General features: G+C 28.9%; 2 protein-coding genes and 1 long non-coding RNA gene across 3 annotated transcripts; 2 read left to right on the plus strand and 1 right to left on the minus strand.

The window, feature by feature from the left end:
• Positions 1-425: 425 nt before the first annotated feature.
• Positions 426-1388, plus strand: LOC100804096 (auxin-responsive protein IAA13-like). Its single transcript, NM_001252687.2, has 3 exons — positions 426-709; positions 809-1147; positions 1252-1388. The coding sequence occupies exons 1-3, from the start codon at positions 501-503 to the stop codon at positions 1301-1303; spliced, it is 600 nt and encodes a 199-aa protein (NP_001239616.1). The 5' UTR covers positions 426-500; the 3' UTR covers positions 1304-1388.
• Positions 1389-4267: 2879 nt separating this feature from the next.
• On the minus strand, positions 4268-5593 carry LOC121173827 (uncharacterized). Its single transcript, XR_005889322.1, has 2 exons — positions 5286-5593; positions 4268-4714 (listed from the first exon to the last, which is right to left on the minus strand). It is a non-coding gene; the product is annotated as an uncharacterized lncRNA (long non-coding RNA).
• A 1584-nt stretch (positions 5594-7177) lies between these two features.
• LOC100804627 (beta-1,4-mannosyl-glycoprotein 4-beta-N-acetylglucosaminyltransferase) lies at positions 7178-9739 on the plus strand. The gene is made up of 2 exons (XM_003549698.5): positions 7178-7420; positions 8289-9739. Exon 2 carries the CDS (start codon positions 8347-8349, stop codon positions 9457-9459), a length of 1113 nt encoding a protein of 370 aa, XP_003549746.1. The 5' UTR covers positions 7178-7420; positions 8289-8346; the 3' UTR covers positions 9460-9739.
• Positions 9740-20284: the final 10545 nt, after the last annotated feature.

The raw sequence follows: 20284 nt of genomic DNA on the forward strand, positions 1-20284 counted from the left end.
GTGAGTGGAATTTGTTTATTTTGTTGGAACTGGGATTCATGAAGATGTTCATGCTTGTTTGGTTTGGATATTATTATATTTTTTATTATACAATTTAAAATTAAACTTTGATGAACTTGTAATTTGAATATAAAAAATGATTTTAATTTAATTTTATAATGAAAATATGGATACATAAATCATATTAATTTTGCAAAATCAAAATTCTATTATTAGGAAGTGGATGGAAACAGAAGAGGAAGTAGGTGGAATGCGCGTGAGGGAGTGAAGGAGTAAACAAGGAAGCAATTGGGTCGGCAAAAAGGCAAACATTGATACGGACACCTTAGCCTTGTCCCCAACACCTTGTCCCATACCCGCCGGACCCTATTACTATTCTCCTCTCTCATAATACTACTTAAAACCCTCATACCCACCTCTTTAGCCTCTCTCTATTTTCTTCCATACCATACTATACTCACAACAACACATTGCATCATACTATCTTTTGCTTGCTTCAGATGGAGCTTCAACTGGCTCTCGCTCTCCCAATCAATCCCACCTATCATAAAAAACGTACCTTCTCCCAACTCCTCATGATGGACCATGCAGCACCACCAGAAAGCACCCTCACCGACCATGTTATGCTTCCTACTCTGTCTCTCCTCCCTTTAACCCCAAACCACCACCATGATGATGATCACCACAGTCAATGCTCTAACATCACCAAGTACGTACTTCTAGGCCCTAGCTTCTACCTCTCTTCTTCATTTCGTTATGTTAATATTTGTGTTTAACTCGCTATTATTGTTGTTTAATTAATATTTAGGGATGATGAGGAGGAGGAGTCTGTAGTGGGTTGGCCACCAGTAAACTATCATTGGAGGAAGAAACTTCGTGTGGACGAGGTTGTAGGGAATAATAATAATAATAATCACATGGTATCGGTTGCTGATCATCGTCATCATAGTGTTTACGTGAAGGTGAAGATGGAGGGTGTGGGAATTGCACGGAAGGTTGATCTCAGCATGCACCAATCATTTCACACGCTCAAGCAAACCTTGATGGACATGTTTGGAAAATGTAATATTCAACAATCAAACAACTATGAACTGGCTTATCTGGACAAAGAAGGTGACTGGCTTCTCGCACAAGATCTACCATGGAGGCAAGTGCATCCTACCTATCACCTTATTCATTTCTAATTTTTTAATCAAATCAAGTGTAAGTAACGTAACTAACTAATATATATGTTCCGGTTCTCTTCTGCAGAAGTTTCGTTGGGTGTGCGCGAAGACTCAAATTGGTGAAGAGCAGCAGATAAAATGGCAACAAAATCTTCAATCTTGACTTTCTCAACTTTTTTCCTTTTTGGATAACTGTATCTTATCGAGCTTAATTTGTGTGCAAGAGCATAACAACTTCCTAGTACGTAGTTTTTGTATGAAACATATTATTAACGTCAGTAATTAACAATATGGATATAATATAAATATAGTTCCTTATAGTTTATGAAGACCTGCGCACACTCATATTTATACTCTCTCTGGCTTCTGTTCGTATATTCTTTTACTTTCGAGAAAAGGTTATATTTTTATTTGTTTGTTCAATTTAAAGTTTAAAACTGTAATACATATTTTTTAAAGTATATTCTTATGTTTACTTTTTTTTCCCAGTATTTTGTTCTTATTAACTTATTATAAATGAGCTAATCCCTCCTATTACTTTCGGTAAATTATATACAACGTGTTTGGTATGACGTTGAATGCCATTTGATGTGCGCTCGTATAACCAAAGCAGTACGTAAAAGGTTGTTTCTGTGAAATAGATTTGGATTTTAAGTTGAACTCATATGAAAGACCTAATCCAAACATATACTTAATGCGTGTTTGGAATGGCAGTGCAGCGGATCATAATTGTGGTCAAAATTACGGTAGTTGTGAGAGTTGCTTCTGATTTTTTAGTCTTTGACCATAATTTTGGCATTTCATCGCATATCCAAACATGCTCTAGACTTTGTATGTTTTGCGTTGAATGATTTAGGTAGTTTTATTGATCTGGATTTTGCATATAAATGGGTTTTATGACAAAATAAGTCATATCTGTAGTTACCTAGTCTGTTTACACCACCTCTGCTCGACTTAATTTAAAGGAAAAATACTCTATTTGATAAATGAGTATCAAATGAAAGCTTTTCTTTTTATGAGAAGAACCCTAAACCTTTCGTTCCTAAATTTTTTTTCTTACATTGGACCATTTCTTACATTGGACCATTTGTATTTGTATTTATATATACATTAGAATCTTGTTTTGTGCATATATTTCTCCATTCAAGAAATCAAAACAAGAGGATCATATTAAATTACTTTTTTTCTCTACTCGTTCAAATTAGATAAAAGTTGATTGATGGTGTATTTCATTATAATTCTACAATTTAGAGCATCATTTCCTATTTAATATCTTTAAATTTTATATTTGAAGTTGCAATTGAATCGATTCATTAAAAATAATCAGTTCAATACATTTTTTGCGTAACCACAAGTTTTATAGTGGATTTGAATTAAATTTGTATCTTATTTCAATGAATAAGATTAAAAAAATGTATATATATATATATATGACTTTATTAAGTGGTCATTAATTTGCTCACTAAGTAACTTTTAAATTTTAATCCTAAATCATCAAATGTATGATTGTATGAACAACATTTATAAATTTAATGTTTTCACAGTAAGGAGAGTTCAAATTTTAAAATAATCATGTGATCATTAAATAATTTGTAATTCTAACTCACACATGAGAGATCAAATTATACTAGAATAACTAATGCATTTCAATATTCATCAAAATGTCATAAAGCTTACTGTAGACTGACATTTATGAATGCTTTAGCCTGTAACAAGGAAAAATAAGTATAGTTTGATGAAGAAGGTTACTATGGTAATCCATTTTATTTGTATCCCTGCTCTAGATGTTGAATTTTTAAATGATTTATTTTCTGTTTTGCGGGTTTATGAGGAGGCTTTGAAAAATGTACCATTAGGAACGATGTTTAGTTTGTATGGAAATTTTCAAACGGCTATTGTAGCTCCTAAAGAAGGAGAAACAAATATAACTGGGTCATCAGGTCATGCTGTAAATTATATATCACATCTATTCTGGCAGCAAAGCTTTGCAGTGGAAAACTTGCAGAAGCGGTAGAGTTTTGGGGATTAAGGATTACTATAGAAATTAGAAGCATCACAAGAAGTTCTTCTTCACCTAGTGTTGCTGATTTGCAATCCTTTTTTAACTCCTTTGACAAATTTTGATGAAAGTATCTGTTTCAAAATCAGGGAACTTATGGCTTAAGGTATGTTTGTCTGCATTAATATCTTATTTCTGCTCTCTGCAATGAGCTATGTCTTATTGTACAAAATCTGCTTGATAAAATCATTTTTCAGACAAATTTCCGTTGCCTCTTGAATTTAAGTTATACAATATTTCTATGTTCCTTGATCATTGGATATTTCAACAGTGTCTTGGTTAGAATTATCTGGCTTTGTTTTTCCAATTTGGTATTCAACATGCATTTTATCTTTTCCGTTGCCTCTTGAGTTTAAGTTATACAATATTTCTATGTTCCTTCACTTGAACTATTTTGTGTAACATTAAACCCCCAAGGTTCTTAAATCAATTTATCTTTCTAACCTTCACTCAATACAGGCCCTTAAATTCTTTGCAAATCAAAGACAATACTTTGATAAACTGGTGGAGATTTCTGTTGTTACTTTGGTCAGAGAAGGTGGCTGTGAAAATGGATTTTCCCTTTGTTCAGCCATTGTAAGTTTTATACTTCAAAATGATGGAATTCAGCAGACCAGAGATATCTATAAACGGTATGTTCTGTGCAATTAGCTTAGGGTGTTGTTTTCCAAATTATGCTCCCACAAGAGATTTTTTTTATCTTGTATCTACAATTCCTCGACTGTTTCTCATCGCAGATTTCTAGCTTTGCCGCATCCTGCAGGCCTTGCTTTATATAGACATTGCATTGACCTGTAAACAAACCTTGCATCAATAGGAGATAAAAAAAATGGTCTCGTAAATGCCAGGAAATTATATGATCTGCACTTGCAACTTATGACCAAAATGTCAGCTTATGGCGTATTGAGACCAAGGTAAAGGTTTTTCTTTTCCTTTTTCCCCCTTGTGGTATTAATACAGCTGAAATTGACAAAATATGTCTTTAGTTGGTCTCCTATTGCCCTGGATTGTACCTTTGTGTAATGGATAGTTATTCATTCAATTCAAATGACAAAACATGAATTTATTTTTTGGGATTGATTATGCAGATGGGAACATCAGAAAAGACCACTGCTTTCCATTTGCATGTGAGGAGAGTACTCAAAGATGCTAGTGAATTTGTTGCTTCCTCGGATACGTGATTTCTAAATTACAAACATGGCTATTGGAATTCAATGATGTGTCATGTTGGTGAATTTGGGGACTACTAGAAACATATATAAAAGGGAAAGAAAAGAAAAATTTAGGGGGGGAAAAACGCAAGGATTGCAATCTCACTAAGCCACTTCCTTCGTAAAATATGCACTAAGAGCACAAATGCCTTTCCACTGAAGTCTCACTTCATCTGACACTGGAGGTGTAGATGACCATCTAAAAATAGTGGGTTGGGTTGGGATGTACACAAGATGGTGATGAACATAATGCTTAACCAGAGAATGCATTCATCAACCTGCATGGCAGCATAGAATGAGGCAACTGAGATCTAGCTAGCAGAATTGACCAACAAAATAAAGTTAACACTTAACACTATTGGTGATGATGCAAGTGATACTTAGTGTGATCACAAATTATAGAGCTCATAGAGGAGATGGGTTGTTCCATTGAAGTAGAAAGTTATTGTTATCGATTGATTAAGATGATCGATATAAAAGGCGAACGTGTATTATAGGAAGCATGGAAGCATCTAACAGGAACTAGAGTTAACAGCTAGCATATGATACCATTCAGATACAACTAATTAAGTGAATTAACAAACTAAAAAGCTTGACTAAATACTATCAGTTGTAATGTTGTGTAATTTCTGTTACTGTTTGCTTCTAGAATGCTCAGGGTTGAAACGTTCCTGAAATAAATCACAGAGGCTTGGGCCTTGAAACACAAGCCTCTTTATATAGAGGCAAGCCTAAACACAGTTCTAATTAAGAATTTACAGCTTACAAAGCTAATCCTCTAAAGAAATTCTTGATATAATCATCATTCATGACTTAGAATTAGCTGGTTAAAATCGAAGTAGAACTTACTTCCTCTGAGATGATCTTAGATTTCAGGCTTGTGCTTCCACAGATCCACCATAACTTCGAATTACATCAATTTCATGGACGACAACAGGCTATGTTAATATATATATAATTTTAACTTATTTTAGGGACCGCGTGCTTTACACATAAAAAAATCATGCAAATCCCAACAGAGAAATTAAATAAAGAGTGAGAAAAAAATGAATAAAAGAAAAAATTAAGTAAAAAAACTGAAATTTTGATACATGACGACGACGGTTAGACATTTTTATAAAAGTATTGTTGACTATCGTTGTTGATTATTACTAAAATTTCACCTTACTATAAGTGTATCAGATTAAGGCCACTTGCCGCCTATGCTGACTTGCATTCCATGAAATATGTAATGAATGCACTCAGAAAAATAATAGTATATGACACAAGCACATGCTTTCATGATCAATTAAAGCATGTAAGGATACTGAACGTATTAAAGAAAATAAAGCATATACTATTTACTTTCATCATGACGACAAGTAGAGTTATCGATCTAAGATATTTCGAGAAAAGTATGCTTCAATGGGATATATTATATATTTTTATAAGTTGCAATAAGTTGTTTGGTGAGTCAATATCCAATAAGTTGTTTATTTTATTTTGTTAGTATTTTATAAATACTATTTTTTCTTTTAAAAAGATAATAAAAGTGGTAACTATTATGATCATTATAAGTGAGTATGATCAAAAGTGTTAACATAACGATAATAACCATAATGATAAAAATAAGATGAGTATAAATTAAGAGAGAGATATTAAGAGACTTTAAACTCATAAATTAAATAGTTTCACAAGTGTAAAGAAAAATATTTATTTTATTCTGGTTGCTTTTAACTAGATTACTTTTTAAAGCCGAATGGAATATGATAAGTATTAAGATTAATTTATCTTACTCCGTTAACTAATATTATTTAGTATACTCTTATTTTTATTGTGCTAATCACCAAAGCGGTAAGTTTTTTAAATTCGTACGAGCAATGTGTAACGTTTAATATTTTGCAAATAAGTTGTAAAATTTGGAACTTTATGCCATAATTAATGAAATGAATTCAAAGATTAAAGTTTATGAAAGAATAATTCGTGTGTACTATTAGGGAGACAAATTGTCGGTTATTGGACAAGTTTGTTATACTCCTATAAACTAGTAGTATTTTTTATGGGGATAGCTGGTATCAAAATTGCTTCTTTTTTTTTTTGAAAGATGGTATCAAAATTGCTAATAATATTCAAATGCAGTAAGATCCATGGAATAAGAAAATGATTTCTTTTACAGCTTTGAAGAGAGAGGGGAGGGGCAGGCCGCAGAGTGTGGCAACAAGTTCCGACTCGGACCTTCCAAAACCCAAATCCAACTCCACCGCCAAGCCAACTACACTACACTTTCTTTTTTATGTTCTTTCATACAAGTAATATGTTAATTTAGTTGAAGAGATTTTTGTAACTAATAAATTTATATTATTAGTGATAAGTAAATAATAAATACTACTCCTATTAAGTATAAGATTTTTTTAACTTATTCACCTTCTTATGAAAATTAATTAGTTTAGTTAATTATATTAAATTTTTATTATTTAGACTATCATTTTAAAATTATTTTTTTCTTATCTTTTTATCTATTCAATTATTTTTTATTAATGTTTAAATAAAAACATATAAAAAAAATAATTCATCTAAAAATTTAAAAACTTTCTTATAAAAAGAAATAAATAAATTTCTAAAAATATCTTTATAATTAATAACGAATGGAGTAGATATTAAAATTGGTGTCCGCATATATATATATATATATATATATATATATATATATATATATATAAAGTTGGGTATAATTATTATTATTATTATTTCTTAGACCCAAGTAGTGTTGGTATCGTGGAATGATAGTAAATGGAGAAGATCAATCCAGAGGCAGAGTCCAAGCTGAGCACAACACTATTCTAGTTCTAGCTATTTTCTATTCCCACCTAGGAAGGATATTAACACCACCACCATCACCGATTTTCTCTCCCCTTCTATCGCACTTCCCAGCCTGAGATGGATTTTTCTCTTCCATTTCCACCGCCTAATCCTGTCTCTTCCTCACCTTCTGCAACTTCTCTAAGGTACTTCTTCTTCTTCTTCGCTTTCTATTCCCATTTTTCACCTTCAGAATTTGCATTCGGTGTGAAGCAAAATGCCTTCTTCACAATTCCGAGAGGTGAATTTATTATTTTTTTCTCTTTTTTTTTCTGAAACTCTTTGGTTTTCCATTTAATAGAGATTCTGGGGAGGGTGAATGATTCCTTTCTCTTTTCTTTCTTTTTTTTTTGTTTGGGGGGAAGGGCGGAATCGATTAAAATGATTCCTTTTGGATTCTTTGTGTTTGGTTTTAGAAACAGCTTGATTCCAAGTTTCCGAATCCGTTCTTTTATGATTTATATAATCCGGGTTTAGGAACGGATTATTATTAATTGCTATTAATTTTAAAGTTAAAGCCATCCTTTGTAAAGGAATGTCATTATACGAGGAAACAATAAAAGTTGGAAATATTTGTGTTAGGTTAAATGATATTCCTTTAAAGAGTTATGCTACAAGCTAGATTAATTCATCATTTATTATCATTGACGATATAAGTGGACGACTTAGATCACATGTTTCAGTTATGGCCGTTTAGTTATGTTATGATAGTTCTCTTGCCGAACGTCCTGTTCATATGCGGAGATTTATTTTTTATATATATATTATGATAAATGTCTACAGTTTTCTTACTAAGAAAGCATACTGAAGTATCCTTTGTTCATATTTTCTTTATTGACTCTTGGAAATTTTGGTATATCCTGCTAACAACTACAATATCTAGTTTCAAAACTCCCTTGTTTAGTAAAGGGTTTTCTTTTCATCTTTTTTATGGGCATTTTCATGGACCTTTCATAGAATATGTTCACATTTTATTAGTATTGTTTTTAATCCCTTTTGTTCAAACTGCTGCAGGTGAACATGGTCTTTCTGAATCCGATTGTCAAACTGGGGAAATCCGTTAGCATATTTCATGTTCCCCCTTCAAGTTCAACGCTTGGCTCCCCGGCCACGTCACATTTCTAGGCAAAAACCTCCCATTTTCTTTTGTGCATTGCTTCTATTACTACTGCCAATTTGTGTGGTTGGAATTTTTATCCATGGCCAAAAGATTACTTATTTCTTCCGACCACTTTGGGACAACCCCCCTGCCCCCTTCACAAGTATACCTCACTATTATGCAGAAAATGTCTCTATGGAACACCTTTGCCGCCTTCATGGCTGGTCCCTTCGTTCCAAGCCTCGTCGCATTTTTGATGCTGTTATCTTCAGCAATGAGTTAGACATGCTAGAGATTAGATGGCACGAACTTTCTCCCTATGTATCAAAGTTTGTGATCCTTGAGTCCAATACTACGTTTACGGGCATTCCAAAACGTCTCTTCTTCGCCTTAAACCGGGAAAGATTTTCCTTTGCCAAACAAAAGATTGTCCATGACATTTATCCTGGCAGAATTGCAGTCCCTGGATCGCACGAGGACCCATTTGTGCTTGAGTCAAAACAGCGTGGGGCGATGAATGCATTGTTACGCCGTGCAGGCATTTCCAACGGTGATATTCTTCTCATGTCAGATACAGATGAGATTCCAAGTCCTCATACATTGAAACTGCTTCAGTGGTGTGATGGGATTCCTCCCATAATGCATCTTGAACTGAGGAATTACATGTACTCATTTGAGTTCCCTGTGGACTACAGCAGCTGGCGTGCCACTGCCCACGTCTATGGTCCCCGATCACAATACCGGCACTCACGCCAGACGGATGTAATTTTCTCAGATGCAGGATGGCACTGCAGCTTTTGCTTTCAGTATATTTCAGAGTTTGTGTTCAAGATGACTGCCTATAGCCATGCAGACCGCGTGAAAAGGAAATATTTTCTGAGTCATTCAAGAATTCAGGACATTATCTGCAAGGGAGATGATCTTTGTGATATGCTCCCTGAAGAATACTCTTTCCAGGAGTTGATTAAAAAGATGGGGTCAATACCCCGGTCAGCTTCTGCGGTTCATCTTCCTGCCTACTTGATAGAGAATGCAGATAAATTCAAGTTCCTTCTTCCTGGAGGCTGCTTAAGACCACCAGAATAAATGACCCTTTTTGCGAAGTAACACATAACCTAGATTTGCACTTTAGCTTTAGATTTTGGTAGGATACATGACATAGCACTAAGTCTCGTAGTTTTATCATTGTTCTTGAATATGAAGCAGCAGGTATAAATTGCATGGAGAAGCAGAATATAGCACAGTCACTATAGCAATTTGTAGCTGTAGAAACTCATCCCGCTCACATATCTTTTTGTTAAGTATAGGAGATAGTGGAGAGAACTAGTAATGCGGTGGCTTAATAAACAAAGAGCTTCAACTGACAGAAATGGTGATAAAAGAAAATTAATACTTTTGTGCTTGTGTCTCCTTATGAAAGCGGTTTCTTTGCACGAATGGATTGGAACCATAAATAAATTTCATCGGTCAATTATTATTTCTCTAAGAGGGTAAAAGACATAGAAATGTTAGTAAGATTTGCGTTGCTATTTTATTTCCCTTTATCTTTTCTATGTTCTTGAATCTTGATCGCAGCTTCAATTTTCATTTTCTGGAAATAGTTGTTATTTATAATATTATGATTATGATAAGATTAATTTTTGCAAAAGACAAATTCAAGATTTTGATTTATAGTTGTGATAAGTGAGTAGAGTTTGAGCTTTGGAATAGAATCATTATGTTTTTTATGCATAAGAATAATATTTGTTTATGTACAATGCAGGTTCTGTTTTTCTCTTTATTCCACAAAATGGTTACATGACATATTTAGTTCATTCAATGCATACAAACCAAAAGAATAGTGATTTTTAATTGATTAGTTAAAGTTTTATTAAATTCATATACCAAACATAAGATAAAATTAAGGATTACAGAAAATTGTCATTTTATTCAAGTCTTTCTACTTAGAGTCTTATCTACTCATACTTGGATTCTACAAATACTTATTACGTATATGTAACATTAAAATAAATGAAGTTGACGTGATACATATTAAATGGAGAGTATTATTTATTTATTTTCTTTATAATTAATCGGGAGTAATGGAGTAGGTTTTTTAGCCTTGACTTAAATGGTTAGCTCAACGAATTCCTTCACGATGACATTGACAGCACCAGTTTGGGTATGAATTGGCTCTTGCTTGTTGGTTATTAGTGAGAAAGGATGTTTGAAAAGTAGGGGAAAAAAAATAAGAGAAAGAAAACTGGGAAACACACATTTAATTATCAATTTCAAAGTTTAAATGTCAAATTTAAAATCTTAACTTAGATTATAATGACTCGAGATCATCTATTTTGCAAGAATTACTTACTAATTCAAGTTCTATAAAGACTAAACTCAAATATCTACTTTGTTAATTTATTCCAATTTTCTTACAAAAGCTCTTGATAACATAATTATATAAATACGCAGAAAAATACAATATCAATAATGTTAGAGAAATTTGAAGAAAGACGCTCTTTTTATTTCGTTTTTTTTTTTAATTTACCTACTCTTAGAGAGAAAAAACTTAATATTATTTATTAATTGCTTTAAAAACTCAAGTTATTTATCCATTGTCTTAGAGTAATTATTATTTATACTTAATTCTTAAATTATTTTACATACTAATTATTTATCATAAACAAGAGAACAATAATAAGAAAATCATATTAGGAATTTAAAAATAATTTTAATATAACAAAGATACTAATTATATTTTTAATACATGTATTGTTTCTGAAACAAACTGATAAAAAGCCAGAAAGTAACCTTTTTCCTTTATAGAATTAAGCTAAAATGATAATCAGATTTTCAACATGAAAAGAACCCAAAAAATTAATCGCACTAATAAAGTGATGTGAAATAGTTGACTACAATGGGAACCGACATAAATAAAAAGGAAACTAATGAGAATAATTTACTCTTATTAATAGCCATGCTATAACAATATAGGAAACTGCATCGTGTTGGAGGCAAACAAACACTCCTCCTGCTAGGCCCCCTTTGCCCCTGTCTCTTTGTGCAACCTTGTCTCTTGAAAAATGGTTGGACTTACATTTAAATAAACTGTATTTTTTATTTCAACTGGGTAGGATGAAGGTAGGATACATTGGGCAGTTATTTATCATTTTTACCTTGTTTCTATTTTAAAAATAATATCTAAATTAAAAAAGTATAATAAATATTTTTATATTAAAATTATGACTTTTCATCCTCATAAAATTAAAAATGTTCAAATTGCATTCATGCAAAAAATTTAATATTTTTCATCCTCATAAAATTATAAAATTAAAATCTGATATTTTGACTCGATTTAGATGTAAATTTTAATATATGATTTTCTGGGAATTAAATATTCACAAAATATCAAAAAACTGAAACAAAATTTTTAAACCATTCTCCTTTATTCATCTTCTTCAAACCCCATTAAACCACAACCCCAAAATCACAAATCAGAACCATAGCCATTGAATGTAATGATAAACATAAGAGTCAGATGCTAAGAATCAAACGCAAACAACACAACTTGGAAGCAGATCGCAAAAATTACAACTCAAATATGGTAAAAACTAATCCCCAAAATCTTTGAGAGAAAACTCAGATCATAGGTTCGTCGAAGGAGCGAGGTTAGGGATGGTGCTGGACGACAAATCAGGAGTTTGGGTCGCGCGGGGGTGGTTTTGGGATGGTGATGGGTGGCAGATACGGGTATGGGTGCCAAAGATATGGTGGAGGTGAATAAACCTTCAAATTGCTCCTAGGAAGAGCTCCTGCTACTCAAACTCCATATCCAAATACAACAATAAGCAATTGTTCTTATTTTTCCTCTTTGTTGTTTTGTTTTGTTCTCTCTTTGTGTGCCTTTGTTTTGTGCTTCTTCTTTTTCTTTTTTTTCCTTTTCAATTTGTGTGTTTTTTAACCCAAAAATGGTAGGAAGAGACTAGTACCAACAAGGAAGTGACACGTAAGATATCTGAATCAACCAAGTTTATTTTAAAGCTAATAACAGTATATTTTAATTTTATGAGAACAAATAAAGAATGAAATTCAAACATTTCTCTAATTTTATGAGGATAAAAAGATATTTTTATCTAAATTTATTTTTTATTAATGTAACTTCAGTATTTTTATTTACGGTCAGTTTATAAAAAAAAATACTATCTTGGATTTTTAAAAGTAACAACTAGTAACAAATTTTTCATTTAAAAATAGACAAATAAAAAGTAAAACATTTTTAACCGCAACTATTTTTTATTTTTTTATATATAAAAGAATCAGACCTTACTAAAATGCATATAAGAACTTATGTTTTACACTAAAATAAAAAAGAAAAAGTATATTATTTATTATATTAGATCAAATTAAACACAGATGAATACGATATCTAATCAAATTTAATATAAATTAATGGGTTGATATAATTTCATTTTTTTCATCCATTCACTTAATTTTGATTTCAATATTTTTTATCATAAAATATTAAATTAATCATCTCCATAAAAGTGATTATAATAAAAGAATTTGAGTCGGTTAAAAAAATTGTATTATTATTTTTATTTGAGTTTTGTCATGTAATTTCATTTGTTTATACATATTTATTTGACTTCAAAAGAATGATATTTTCTAACATTTAATTTATAGTTGCATTGGAAACTAATAATATTTAATTTTATTTTAATATTTTTTATAAATAAATTATATATTGCGAACATTTTAATAAATTTAAGATTTTAAAAAAATATATATAAAAATTAATAAATGTGTGAATATAATCCAAAAATTTTCCACCCCCAAGGGTACTATCTAGTGAGTAACTAATGAGCATTATGGAAAGTTGTCCTTGTGCAGCAATGAGTTTAGTATATTTGTTAAAACTCGAAAGAGGCAAAGGAGAATTGGTTGGAGGGGATTGTCAAATAAAGCATAAAAAAGAGCGTGAAGGGATGTTGCCACCCCTGGTCCATGAAGCAACCACGAAAACTCATAGAAAGCGACATGTGTTGGTGAAGATGCATATTAATTACAGAGCAAAATGCTTTCTTTGATGCTAAAGAACTAAAGTACATCACTTCCCGCTATACTCAATTTTTATTTTTGGCTGTTAATTATGCCACGCCATTATTTCCTACTTTTTTTGTTATAAAAACAGAAAAAGTCAAAATCTAGTACCTAATTAGTACTATTCTCAGAATATAGGCTAATCAAACCGAATTTAGTCGTCAACTTTTATTACACAAATTAATACTCTCTTTTATCTCTAAATAATTATGGTATTGTTTTATACCAATTAAAGAAAAATAATAAATTGATAAAAAAAAGTAATATTTTATATTTTTTTCTCAGAATAGCTATCATCGTTTATTTATTTATAGATCTTATAGTTCATGGTTAATATTGGGGTTTTATTAATTAGTGCTCTTAAAATATTAATTGAAGAAATAAACATTTATTATGAAAATTAGAAGAGAGCATTATTTTTCTCATTCTAGTTCCATAATTCATATTCTAAAAACATCGATTAATATTTATCTTAATATTATAAGAAATATAAGTAAAAAAAGTAATTAATGTTATATTAGAAATTTAAAATGATAATTATTTTTTTTAAAAAAATTCTTACATGATAATTATAATTAGATTAGGGAGTAGTGATTTATAAAATGAAAGTAAAATAAGGACAAACTGACCGAACCAAGTTATTGAAATACCGCAAATTAAACCTGGGAGGCTTAATTGATTAAGGTAGAATATAAAAAATTTAATCTAAAAATACTTAAAATTATATAAAAAAATACATAGTAAAAAATTTAAATTAACAAAATAAAAAAAATAATGGCATACATTGTTTTTATGAAATAACATATTGTAAACCTTTAATTAATCAAATATTTTACAGACGCAACTGTGAAAATAGTATTTTTCTGTTTTTTTTTTTTTTGCTACATTTAAATTTTAGGAATAGTGTATCAGTCTAAAGATAAAGAAAATCTTTAAGCTAAAAAAATACTTATGAAAAACTTACATTTAATTACCTCACCTTATAGAGACAAAAATTGTATTTTAATTCATGCAATGTATGAATAACTTCCATACTTTTAATAATCTTAACAAAAACTATAAAATATTATGTATTTTAAAATTTAAATTAAAACATTTAAGAGATAAGGATATTTTTTTGTAATTGGTTGCTTAAGGATATATAACAAAAAATAATGTGAACAGTATAAGATGAAAACAAATTTAAACATTTCAAATATTAAGATTTTCCTTTTACTTTAATTTATTTAAAAAAAAACTACATACATACACTATGAGTGTAAATGCTTTTACATTGTTAATCTATACAAAATTAAACAGTTTTTAAATGATTTTTAAGGCAACTACTATAATATTCAACAACTTGTAGTACATGATAGTTTGTAATTGATTGGTAGTATAATTTTTTTATATTATTTATACATGCATTATTTATTCTATTTAAATAAATAATAATAATTATATAGATAATGTTAGATAAGACTGAGTTTTAAATTTTTTATTTACAATAAAAAATAATTTATTGATAAATTTGTCATTATAATTTTATAATCTAAAAATAAATTAAATTAAAAAAAATCGCATGAGGATAAGGAGAATGAGAAAAATTGTCTACTCTTAATAACTAAGTAAAAGTCACGCTAAAAAAAAAAATAGAATAACATAATAGTGTTAGAAAGCTAATATTAAAAGTAAATTTTGTTCATAGTTGTTATTCATTTCTAATATAACCAATAATTATACGGTGTTTTTTTTTCAAAAAAAAATATTAAGTAAATGTGTCATAAAAAATGTGTTTTTATTTAATATATCAAGGGAATTATTGTAGATAAAATTAAATTGACATCTGAATGTAAACTATACTCTTAATTGAAAATATAAAAAAATACCTAATGAATTTTATTAAAATAAGTTTGATAAAAAAAAATATACTACTAAACAGATAAAATTTAAAAATATTATTAAAAATATTATTCTCTAAATAAGATTTACCTTTTATATTATTGATGATAATTTTAGTTATTGAAACTAAAATAGTAGTGATTATCAAGATAAATATGAATCTGATTAAAAAATAATATTTGTAATATTATATATAAATGTTATATTCAGATTAAGTAATTTTCATACTTAATGATAAGCTCCTTAAATCTTAAATATTTAGGAAATTTAAAAAAGGTAAAAAAAAAAGTTTTATCTCTTAATCACAAAATAAAGATCTAATACCAAAAAGTATCTTTTATTAAAAAAAAAAGATAATAGTTCAAAACCGTACTAGTAATAGAAACATATGGTAAGAAATTTTTTTACTTTGGGGACATATGATAATGGATTTTGGAGGAAATAAGGAGAGGACAATTTTTTTAATTAAAAATTATATTTATAGAAAAATATAAATATTGAATTATTATGGACTGTCTAATAAATAATTTAATTTCTTGTTATATAAGAGATCATCAAAATTTAGATAAAACATTTTAATTTCAATACATATATAATTTACATAACTCTACGTCTTCATCTTAATTCATGAAAGACTCATAAAGAAACATAATTATGAGGTCTTGTCAAATATGATAATAATATTAATTTTTTTTATTAAAAAATGACTATTTTCAATAACAAAAAATAATATTGAACCACAATAATAAATAAAAGAATAAATGATTTATGTATTGATAATGTAAAAGGATTTTATTATAACAATTAAGATATCTTACATTATTGATAATGTATAAAAAATAATTTTTATGTAATAATACTTAAATTAGTTTTATTGATTTAATTTAAATTAATAAAAAAAATATTTATCTTCCGAATAAAATGAGTACTGTTACTTAGCAATTCTGAGTTTCTGACTCTTGATGCTGTCCAGGTGCCAGGGGGATACCATGAATCCGTATTTATGCTCATAAAAACGACAAGTGGCACTTTATAATCCATATTAACATCAATCACGTGGAGGGTCAAAATCAAATCAAAGTGATAAATAAATTAGGACAAAAGATAGTAATAATAATAATTATTATTATTATAATTTGAAAAACAATTTATCACAAATTACCCATAATATCAAAACATCAGGAGCAGATATTTATACAGTAGGAATTCTCATTTAAAGAAAATGGTAAAAAAAAGAAAGAATTAAGCGAAAAAGAAGTGGAAGAGAAAGTCGCAGTTATATTATTAATTAATTTATTTATGATGGGGAGCTTTACATGTGAATGGCACTCCTTCTTTCTAGATAAATACAAAAGCGACCTGATTGGAACCGTTTAAAATGTCTTGCGTCACAGTGAATCGACGTGCGGTTGTTTCTTCACGAGACAGTGACGGGAGATAAATTGACACCGCGAGATATATCGCGATACCAAAGGTGGCGATAAATTGAGTGTGACTTTTCTCTGTTTTTTGTTTTGTTTGTTTAACTCTTCTACTACTTTATCCAATTTAAATAGACGTCTGTCACACGCATGTATAGATATATTATATAAATATAAAAATTATTTTGCAAGCCCATTGATGTGAACAATTGGTGTCTGGATTCCTACGCGCGCGAGTACGAGTCACTGCTTACTCGCCCTTTTGGTTTGGGCAGTGTGTGTGTGTGCGTGCGTGTTGTTTTGGTAACTCCAAAGGTCTTTATTATTGTTGTTGGGGGAAGAAAATTCTCATTGAATCCAAATGTTTATACGTGTTTCTAAATTTCTTTGCTTTGCTGGGGTCCATTTTTGACATGGTGTTATATTCCATCTTTTGATTCTCCTCTACCGTTGAAGCCATATATCCTTTTCCTATAATGCGTGTCATTCTTCAAAGAATATTATAGTACTTTTTAAATATAAGCATGTTTTGATGAAAAGACACAAAATAGGAAAAAATCAAACATTTTATTTCAAAAACTCTTGAGTGATTAGTTGAGATTTCATCTCTAACTTGGATATGAAATTCAAACTAAAAATATCACTTATTCTAGAATGATGAGTTAACCCAATAAGAGACAAATTAACTAGTTAAGTGTCAAATAAAAATCTCACATGTAAGTCTTAAGTGATACCAAATGCTATTTATAAATAATAAAAAATTGTTACAGATGTTATTTATATGTTCTTATGATACTATCTTGAATCCTTTATATAAAAATAAATATAAGACATTTTTAAGTTTGTTCTTTAAATGTATCTCTTCAATCATTGAATTCGTCACAATTTCATAACTATCTACTATCGAACACAACTCGTTATTTCATTTTCATCAACCAAAGTAATGCCAACATTGAATTTATTAGTTTAGAATTTTGCATTGTTACCTGCTTAATGGTGTTATTGTTTTGTGTGAAAATTGTTGGTTCTCTCCCTTATGTTTTGCACGTTATTTTGGGTATTAACATTATCACACACACCAACATTTTCCCAACCAAGCCACAATTTCTTGATATAAGTAATTATTTTCTGCATTCAAACCAACAAAAAATTTTAGTGTTATTATCCTTACTGTTTATAAAATGGTATTGATCATATGTTCTCTAATTTATGCAAAAAAATAATAATAATAATAATCTATAAAGTTTCAAAATACTGTTTTACTTTCTTAAGACTACTTCACTCCTATATTGGATTCCACAATTTTACTGTTACTTCTTGCAAAAATGAAAACTTTGTATTTTAATTAGTCAAGTAGTTACCAATTATAAAAAAAATTGAAGGTTACTAACTAAAATATTACATTAGCTTGTAATTCAGTCACGATTTTGTTGCAAAAAAAAAAGTCACGAAGCTAATTAACTTTTTTCAACATTGTTTTATATATTTTTTCAACAATGGTGTTTTAAACTAACACTTTAAAACACCATTGTTTTAACCCATCCATGTAACAGTTAAAAATTCAATGTCCATTAACAAAGCTTCACTCATTCTCTCACACTTTCTCTGTGAACAACCCATCACCCAATTACATTTGTATCATCTAATCCAAAACAGTGAAACACCCATAAAAAATCACCTAAAACCTCTACGCCATCAACCATTGAAACATAATCATATAATTTATAAATTATTATTTCAAGATTACAAAACACAATAAAATAAAATACATTCAAATTTTCTTAGTATCACTCTTACAGTGTTTTATTTGAAGTCAAGTCAGATAGAAATCCATATCAAATTTCCCAGCAACATTAGACGTGATAAATGACTAAAGATTGCCTAAAACTAAGTTGGACGTAGGAATCACCAAAGACAAGTTACCAATGTCAGTATGTCACTGATCTCATTGAAAATGATAACAAGAGAGGATGTAGTGAGAGAGAAACAAAGATATAGGGAATATAAATGGGGAGGAAGAAGATAAGTTTGGAAAAGAAATAGAGAAATCTGGAGAGAAAATAGAAAGAGTCGGGAAAGTTTAACGGGTTGGGTGGAAGAGATAAATTTGATATTTATACATCTTTTATTACCTCCCCAAAAAAACAAATTAATATTCTCTTATTGTTAAGTATATTTATCATTATTTTGCTAGGAGAAAAAAATATTGGTGAATATGAAACTAGAAAGAAAGAATTTTCTAGAAAGGAAAAGGTGAAAAAATAGTGTTGACTTTTGTATTGTTATATATGGAAGAAAAAAAAGGAATAAAAAAGAAAAAAGAAAATAAAATTTCCTTTTCCATATTTGTTTGGGTAAAGAATATGAATAATAAATATCTTATCTAAAAGACAAATATTCTATTTTGTATAAAAAAAATGAGAGTATTTTTGTAAATAAGTATTTTTCTTTCACTTTTCTTTCTAAAATGGGAGAAATAAAATTAGCGTGGAACTCACTAATTATTTCCTCTCTTTCTTTCCTTAGTCAAATAAGTAAATTTGTATAAAAAGAATTATTTCTCTCTTTAAGATCAGGTTTTTCATGAAAAAAGCACTATGGTTAATTAGTTAAAGTTTATTTTAATAAAATTAATATAAGAAATGCAATAATTATTTTTAATATTTAAACAAACAATAACAATGTAATTTATAAAATTACAATATTTACAATAATCACATGACACAGATTAATTGGTATGAGGGTATTTTTTTAGTCATTTAAAGATTTCAATTTTTTTGTTCAAGTCCTATTGTCCAATAGCAACATTAATCGACAATATAACAACAGCGTTGACATTCTTTTAAACTCCTTGTTAATCAATATGACATCTTCAACTATTTTAAACATGCAATTTATATAAAAAAAACATGTGACTGTTGTAGTAGTCATCCATGTATGTTTTAAGACAATATTGATTTTAAATATTTTAAAAAATGGTAAGATCTGGTTGAAAAAGAAAAAAAATGTTTTATATTTATTAATACAAAAGTGTAATAAATATTTTATTTTTAAACTATAAATTATTTGTAGTAATTATTAGATGCTTAAAACCAATGTTGAGGATAATTATCAATATCATAAAAAATTTAATAGAAAACGATAAATACAAAACTTGCACATAATCTATCATCTCTCTATATTTTAGAATAACTATTTTAAATCAAAACGTTTTTAGAAATTATTTTTTAACACGTGCATTTTACATTTTTTAAAAATAATTTTAAGTGTTTTTTTCAATCTCTCGTCTCTCTCAATTCACCCTTTTTATATTAATTTTTAAACTGAATTCTAATATTTTATTTTTAAAAAATTACCAATAAATAAAATAACCTTATATCATAGTATAAATTATTTATCATAAATCTTAAATATAATTTATATGTTTAAGGGCCAATAAAAAAAATAAAATGTTAATAAAAATATAAGTACAAAACATGCACATGACCTAATATAATAATAAAGGAAAAAATAACTATTAATTTCAAATA

Source organism: Glycine max, chromosome 17 (genome assembly GCF_000004515.6).
Source record: "Glycine max cultivar Williams 82 chromosome 17, Glycine_max_v4.0, whole genome shotgun sequence".
Classification (NCBI taxonomy): domain Eukaryota; kingdom Viridiplantae; phylum Streptophyta; class Magnoliopsida; order Fabales; family Fabaceae; genus Glycine; species Glycine max.

Bases quoted from the DNA above. Each gene is read 5' to 3' on its own strand.
- LOC100804096 (NM_001252687.2), top strand. From the start codon at position 501: ATGGAGCTTCAACTGGCTCTCGCTCTCCCAATCAATCCCACCTATCAT. The intron at 710-808 runs GTACGTACTTCT...ATTAATATTTAG, and splicing joins CAATGCTCTAACATCACCAA to GGATGATGAGGAGGAGGAGT. The intron at 1,148-1,251 runs GCAAGTGCATCC...TCTCTTCTGCAG, and splicing joins GCACAAGATCTACCATGGAG to AAGTTTCGTTGGGTGTGCGC.
- LOC100804627 (XM_003549698.5), top strand. From the start codon at position 8,347: ATGTTCCCCCTTCAAGTTCAACGCTTGGCTCCCCGGCCACGTCACATT.